The sequence below is a fragment of the Ostrea edulis genome, chromosome 3 (assembly GCF_947568905.1).
Source record: "Ostrea edulis chromosome 3, xbOstEdul1.1, whole genome shotgun sequence".
Classification (NCBI taxonomy): domain Eukaryota; kingdom Metazoa; phylum Mollusca; class Bivalvia; order Ostreida; family Ostreidae; genus Ostrea; species Ostrea edulis.
Window position 1 is genome coordinate 5,989,924 of NC_079166.1, and position 8,181 is coordinate 5,998,104.

At 35.6% G+C, this 8,181-nt stretch overlaps 1 protein-coding gene across 1 annotated transcript in view; it reads right to left on the reverse strand.

The window, feature by feature from the left end:
• Nucleotides 1-7,582, reverse strand: part of LOC125676079 (telomere length regulation protein TEL2 homolog) — a 15,513-nt gene extending 7,931 nt beyond the window's left edge. The window contains exons 1-13 of the mRNA XM_048913971.2: nt 7,123-7,582; nt 6,733-6,924; nt 5,997-6,160; nt 5,520-5,667; nt 5,192-5,294; nt 4,532-4,600; nt 4,305-4,446; nt 3,686-3,822; nt 3,250-3,329; nt 1,986-2,096; nt 1,698-1,786; nt 1,201-1,292; nt 664-780 (exon numbers count right to left, since the gene is read on the reverse strand). Of these exons, the coding sequence (XP_048769928.2) occupies nt 664-780; nt 1,201-1,292; nt 1,698-1,786; nt 1,986-2,096; nt 3,250-3,329; nt 3,686-3,822; nt 4,305-4,446; nt 4,532-4,600; nt 5,192-5,294; nt 5,520-5,667; nt 5,997-6,160; nt 6,733-6,924; nt 7,123-7,475 (1,797 nt within the window). The 5' untranslated portion in view covers nt 7,476-7,582. The remainder of the gene's footprint in view (nt 1-663; nt 781-1,200; nt 1,293-1,697; nt 1,787-1,985; nt 2,097-3,249; nt 3,330-3,685; nt 3,823-4,304; nt 4,447-4,531; nt 4,601-5,191; nt 5,295-5,519; nt 5,668-5,996; nt 6,161-6,732; nt 6,925-7,122) is intronic.
• Between the last annotated feature and the right edge of the window lie 599 nt (nt 7,583-8,181).

Sequence of the window (8,181 nt, forward strand, 5' to 3'; positions counted from 1 at the left end):
AAAAAAAAAAAGTACAACCGTGGATTACAGAAATTATACAATGTATGTGTTAGGTATATAATGAACATTGAAATCCTTCAATATTATTATCAACATAATGTAATTATGTTGTAGGTACATGTATCAAAATTTTTTTCTGTCTAAATCGTTTCTAAATTTACAATATTTCTATCAGGTTTTCCGTTTAACGTGAAGATTGTTTATCGTGTTTTGCGTTTATCAGGTCTATCGTGAAGATCGTTTATCAGGTTTTGCGTTTATCAGGTTTATCGTGTATCCTATCGTATCGTGCGTGTATCCTATCGTATCGTGCGTGTATCCTATCCTATCGTGCGTGTATCGTGTCCTATCATTTATCATGTCAAGAATAACGTTGCGGGTACTGTAATAGTTCTGATGTATGAACACATTAAACATTTTTGTCTATTTGATATTAGGCACAAACAATGCTGCAGTTTTGTGTACATGTTCTGAGGACGTGAACACGACTTTCAACATGAGGTAATTGATCTGGGGTATGAACACATGAAATATTTTTTTCGTATACTTGTTTTTGGGCATATACATTGCAGCTGCAAATTTGAAGTGTATTTGTTCTGGGATGTGATAAATACTTTTCAGTTTTGTATACCGGGTATGAACACAGCTAAGAATTTAGTGTACCTGTTCTGGAGCGTGAACTGTTAAGGCCACTAATGACCTGAACCTATGAGGAACGAAGTCGTTGGTGGAGTATCGATCTGACAGGTGAATGAGGATTTTAGCAAACTCTTCAGCTATCTGGTAAAAGTAGAATGTGAATAGTTAACAGTGTGTGCCTGTTTAAAATAAAGGTTCCTTAAGGCATGCTACATGTACATGTTATCATTTTCTCCTGTTCATGGCGGATTTGAATTCATGGTCATGTCAAAACAATAGAAACAAGAATAATAATTTTACAGAATTTTCAGTTTCAAAATCTGCACCAACATCACATTTCATTGAAGATGAGGATCTATACCATTGAACAAATTCATAGTGTTGTCTTGGAATATAAAATGGAGTACCACTTAAAGAAAGTTTTCATTCTCACTGTGGAATAAGGCTGACCTATAGAGCATTCTTAACAAAATAAGACAAGCCTGAGTCTACATAACAAAACAATACTAAATTCATTGTAACTTATCCGTAAACTCGGATTTAATAATAAAGTCAACTTACTTCTAAGAGTCCATCGGGATTCCGTCTGATCAAAGCTTCTGTGACACCGAGACATACTTCTAACCTGTTAGGGTCATCAACACTGATTAAACCTAGGAACAGAAACACATCAACACTGATTAAACCTAGGAACAGAAACACATCAACACTGATTAAACCTAGGAACAGAAACACATCAACACTGATTAAACCTAGGAACAGAAACACATCAACACTGATTAAGCCTAGGAACAGAAACACATCAACACTGATTAAACCTAGGAACAGAAACACATCAACACTGATTAAGCCTAGGAACAGAAACACATCAACACTGATTAAGCCTAGGAACAGAAACACATCAACACTGATTAAACCTAGGAACAGAAACACACTTGAAGTAATTTAAACAACAATACAAAAGACAGGCCAGGTACATGTAAAAAGTTTGTAGACTATGATCAATGCATGATATGCACAAGGAGGAAAAAAACAAAAACTAATGGTAAATTTCAAACCTTCCATGCAATCTCTGATGTATTTAGGTTGTTTGACCTTTGTGAACTTTGTGTCATTGGACATATCATATGGTACAAGGTCATCATCACTGAAATAAATTTGAGGTTAGGAAGGAATAAGTAGACATACATCCATTTGAAAAAAAAAACCATACAGAATAATAATGAAATCTCTAATAAGCAAGGGTCTACATCTAAAATGGATTTTTTTAGTTATAATTACTGTACACAATAACTAAGCAGTGAGAGAGTTGTAATTTCAGAAGACTATTTGTCAATAGGACAAACCTGTCTAGTTCTGGGTCAGTATGAAGGTCATCTTCACTTTCCTTTTTTGTCTGCATTTCTGTAGAATTCTCTTCATCTGCCTCTGTGTTTATATGAACTTCACTCATTTCACTGAAATAACAAGAACAATCATTTGGTATTAGAGATAGTGTTAAAAGGGAAGTTTACGGGCTTCATCTAGTACACATACCCGTACAATCAGAGGGAAAAAGAAGACATTACATACCCATACAATCAGAGGGAAAAAGAAGACATTACATACCCGTACAATCAGAGGGAAAAAGAAGACATTACATAACCGTGCAATCAGAGGGAAAAAGAAGACATTATATACCCGTACAATCAGAGGGAAAAATGAACACATTATATGTTTTTAAGATACTATGTTCCAAACTAAGACCAATTCCAACTGAAACAAATTTGACCATGTCACCTTGAGATATGACCTTGACCTTATTCTACCAAACAGATCTGATCTTCCTTTTTTAATTTGAGTACATAAAGTATGAATCTCTGTCTTGTGTTCTTCAAAGACATACAGAGACACATAAAAAACAATATGCCAAATCTTAAATCTTGGGGACCGGACTTAAAGATTCAGATCCAAAGCACAAAACATTGTCATATTTAAAAGACAGTTAACTCTCCATCATCTCTTATATACGCAGCATAAACTGGAGGTGAACCTTAATTAACTTAAGTGTAATTAGATCCAGAACCACATCATTTAACAAGAAAAACTTTGAAAACTTAATATTTTTGGTAAATACTATTCCATTTAGACAGGGCTTGAAGCTAACTTTTTATGTCACCAGTCCAGTCGGACTGATGGGGTATAATTTCAACCAGTCCGCAGAAAATTTTACCAGTCCAACAGAGTTTTCCGGAAATATTAAACATATTTCGTTAATGTTATTATTAAAAATGAAATTAAACTCAATATGCCTCAGTCAGACAATATTGTAACATTTAAATGTGTGATTTATATTTACAAATCAGATTCGTCTGATATCTACAGATCGAGCATGCCAAATGTGTGTATAAAATTTCATAAGTATATTTTCCAAACTGGTGCTTTAGAAAATTAACCAGTCCCATCAGACTGACTAAAACAAATATCAGTCAGTCCACCAGACTTGTAACCAGTCACAGACTGACGGGCATATGTTAATTTCGAGCCCTGTTTAGATATTAATATCTTCAGAGAAAAGTTTGCACATTTGTGTCATTTGATTTCTATTCATTAAGGAGAACAAAATCTCACCTAGTTAAAGTCTGTAGACCTGGGTCTTCTGGGGGTGTAGTCAAGGAGACCAAAAACTCAACTTCATCATCTCGAGGAAACTGTACAAGAAATCAAGGTTGTTTAGAACACATCAATGTCCCTGAAATAGGTCGTCTTATTGTAGGAAAAGTAGAGGTTGGCATGAAAACTTTGTCAAACTATTAACAATTATTTTTACCTTTAGTCTGTATAACTTTCCACTTACATTCCTTCTATACATATATTCATATAAAGCTTTGAATTTCTCAGTGACAAACAGCCACAAATCGTCGAAATGATAGACACATATTCACAGTCACAAACTGTCAGACAATGAGAGACAGTCACAAACTGTCAGACAGAAACAGCCACATGCAACAACCCTAATATCCAGTTCATCTATGAATATCAACTACAAATTTATTTATGTAACAACCTCAAACTTCAGTTGCTGGCCTTTGGGGTCCAGGGCAGCAGATATTGTCTCGGCTAGTGCCATGCCAATCTTCCGGATTTGATGATCTGAGCTTCCGATGTGACACTGAATACCGGGCATCAAAAGCTGGATAAAATCTAAAACAGCAAGCAATTAAAACTACAGAACTACAATTGAATTTTAATTCCCAATTTACATGTACATCCACACATCAGCAAATTTTCACGAAATTAGGCAATCTAAATAGATACCGAAATGACATCAATTTTGCATAATGATAAATGACATCTATATTACAAACTTAAGCTTTTGCAGACTTTAGAACTTTTTAGTAAAACAATACTCATTTAATATTATGTCATACAATCCCAAAATCATGTCAATGTGATAAAGATATGGTGGTGTCTTTTTCTGACTCTCAAATGTGTAGTGTCCCAAACTGCTGCCATCCTACGACTCTACTTAGCAGCAAACTAATTTAAACGATATACTTTATTTCAATTGTGGTAATCAACCAATCAAATCATGTGTTACAATCTAAAATGATCAGATACACAGACAGAGGGACATCTGATCCTCCTTGTCTTTGACACAGGACGCCATAAATTGTTTCCCTTACCCTCTCTAATTTCCGCCTTGTCCGATTCCTTGAGAAATCCAAGAGCTATGAACAGGGCCTTTGTGATGTACAGATGCTGCTCCACGGAGGTGTGTCTCACCGCACTGCTGTCCCCCCACACTGAGAGCAGATCCCTCATTGCCTAACATACAATGTGTATATCAGTACCATTTCTAACCTCACGAAGATAAAAATGATTTTGGAAGAAGTTCGAGGATGCAGCTTACCTTTACAAACAAGGATTTTCTTGTGTGAGAAGTCCCAAGATATCCAATAATACTTTGAAGCAAAAGTATCTAAAATGTAAATGAGACAAATTATTGCAATTTTATTTTACTTTGCACATGTAGCTGATTTCCAAGATGATCAATAGAATCCAATAAAAGTTTCAGATACATGAAAATCAATATATTGTGTGGAAAGTACATTCAACTTGTCTTACACATGAATAAGCCCATCAAGAAATTGGTAATTTCAACTGAATAAATACATGTGTATCTTTCTGTCAGCTAAACACTAGAAAACACTGTAAGATTTCACTGGATACCTAAGATTTCACTGGATACCTACTTCTTGTGAGTGCCTATGTCAGATTTCACTGGATACCTACTTCCTGTGAGTGCCTACGTCAGATTTCACTGGATACCTACTTCCTGTGAGTGCCTATGTCAGATTTCACTGGATACCTACTTCCTGTGAGTGCCTATGTAAGATTTCACTGGATACCTACTTCCTGTGAGTGCCTATGTAAGATTTTACTGAATACCTACTTCCTGTGAGTGCTATGTAAGATTTTACTGGATACCTATTTCCTGTGAGTGCTATGTAAGATTTCACTGGATACCTACTTCCTGTGAGTGCTATGTAAGATTTCACTGGATACTAACTTCCTGTGAGTGCCTATGAAACAGAAGCTTGGTACACAGCAAGTACTGAATCTTCTGCTTATTCATCACACTCCCTCCGATGAACTTCTCCACCAGGCCATACCTGTCCAGAAAAACAAGACCTCTATCAGATTGTCATTCATTCATTCAAACCACATTGGAAGTGGTACATGAGGTACAATACAGAAATTTCATGCACTATCAAGATATTAATATATTTATATATAAAATTCAACGTGCTCTTTTTTAGAGCAGATTTAAAGGACAACAGTGATAAAGAAAAATTTGCTTTGAAGTATCAGGATTTGCTTAAGGAGGGTTGACTCACCACGGCAGCTGTGAGAGAAGTGCTGTAAGGGAACACTCTAGACACCGGTCTGGCACCCCAGTGACAATCCTCTCCGTTATTCGACACCAAATGTAGTCCTTACGTACTTCCCGCTCTAAAGAGGGTACAAGGGACCCCCACAAAATTACTGCAAATACGAGAGTCATGCTGTAACATTAAATCACTACTTATATTGACTACACAGTTGGAACATATTTCATGCTGTAATCATGGATAAGGAAGAAAACTATGGCAAGCCTCAACAGACGAAATTCACAATCTAATTAAAATTAGATCCTATACGTGAGTGGATCAAAGGATCTAATTTTAATTAGATTGACGAAATTCACAAACTGCATCACCTCCACAAACTGAGAGTAGAGTTCTGAGAAGTTTTATTATTCACATTCATGAAGTGCAGCATTTCGTTTTATCATTATGACAATCCTGAATACGCTAAACATATAGTGCACGTACCAGCATGTCCGGAGATGCAGACCTTGCCTATCAGCCGGCTGATGAACTCTAGGTGAATGTTGCTGTTGTTGCTGTTGTTGCTCAGTCTTTGGTGCATGTTTCTCAGTACGTCCATAGTCTCCTTACAGAGCAACGGGATGTAGTGCTGGGGGTAAAACTTCTCACTGAAACGTAAACAATAAATGTAAACAACAAACAAAGTCTCCTTACAGAGCAACGGGATGTAGTGCTGGGGGTAAAACTTCTCACTGAAACGTAAACAATAAACGAAAATAAACATAGTCTCCTTACAGAGCAACGGGATGTAGTGCTGGGGGTAAAACTTCTCACTGAAACGTAAACAATAAATGTAAACAACAAACAAAGTCTCCTTACAGTAAAACAATATTATGTAAATGATGAACGTAAACAATCCATGTAAACAACGATGATAATGTGGATACATGTTCAACTCAAAAGTAAGGAAGCAAAAACTAAGTGATACACATTCAAATCACTGGGGTCTTTTATTTCTACAGTACGATATGTCTACAGAATTCATAACATTTCAAAGACTTCAAATACAGACATGTTCATTTCAATAATAAGTCAGCATTTTGCTCTCAATCAAATTCTGTGTATATCTCCTGACAAGCCAAAACAATGTATGGTGTTATGTTAGGAGAAATTGATGCCAAGAAATAAAACTAGTAAGCCTATGAGTACTGGAGAACTGCAACAAAAGTAGTGAAGTAACCTGTTTTGGAACTGCAGTTTATTTGCGGTCTTGTCTGGAAGTGTAGCAATCAAGCTGATCAGGTCCTCCCACACAAAATCCAGGCTGTTATCTGGAGCGGACTTACAGGCTGTCTGGATAATCTGGAACAATCCTCGATTATCCAGGAATTTTTCCAGCAGGGAAACACATTTATTCAGTCTGAAACTGGCTCTGTAAAATATATACAGGTACTGTGTGTAATGACAACACAACTACACTTCTACATGCATATTAAAAAAGGGTTCATTTGATAATCATGTTCTATCATCGATCAGAATTTGTGATCAAAATATGTATTAATGGATAAATCAAAGTAATGAAATGAAAAGTTGGGGGAAAAGGAACATTATAATGAACAAGTTGACTTACTCTAAATTATCAATGCATCTTACAAGAACAGTGAATGCGCCCGCCGCGTCACCAACCAAGAAAGTTTTATCAAAAATTTCTGACATGTGTTTATGTTCCGGATTTGTGAACCATTCCACTTGTAGTGTTTCAATAAAGGTATTTAGTAATATCGGGTAAAATTCTGACAGGAATACTTCACGAATAAAGCACACATCTTCAAATCTTAAATTGACACTCTGTTCGTGACCCAATGTAATTTTATAAAATTCCTCAACGCATATCGTAACTTCATCAATGCTTTTAGGGTTCCTCAAGATATTTTCGGTCTCTTTCACATATATTCTCATCTTATTCCTTAAAACATTCATCATGAGTATTAAAAAAAATCAGTTTGCAGTCATTCAACAACGTGTTGATGATGTTCAACTTGTCAGACTTGTATTGTTGTGTTGCGTTTTTCGAATTTCCTCGCGTTTGTAAGTATTTTGTGAAGATCGAACCCGATGCCGTGTGATTTCTGTTTATTTACATATTTTAGGCTTTGTAAATGAACCACTAACAGACAATATTATGGGGGGAGGGGTGAACAGCCTCTTTAATAATATTTAGACTGGTGAAATATTTTTTTTTTTCATTTCCCCTCAGGACTGCTAAAAAATTACAACGAAAATAAAGAATATCGCTAATATTCCAAAACTTGTCTAATTGGTAGACATGTTTAATTAATAACACAAATTGATAACCGGGAAATATTTCAGCATTGAATGTACGTGAGTACAGACCTGTAAAAATTACAGATAGAAGGATGGTGTTCCTATGGGAATTTATAAAACAACTCGAAAGGGGTAGAACATGCGAGCATATATAATAGAGAAGTAGACTTTTGAATTCCAATGAGCGTGAAGTAAGATGTTGATATTGAAACTGATATTGAAACGGTCATTCTATCGTTTTTCTTTATCTTTATATTTTTAAACCGCACTGTCATATGTTTAAAGAGCTAATGGATAGATGTGAATCTACTAGATATACGATTTAACAAAGGGTTAAATGACAATTATTCGTTGTAACATTTAA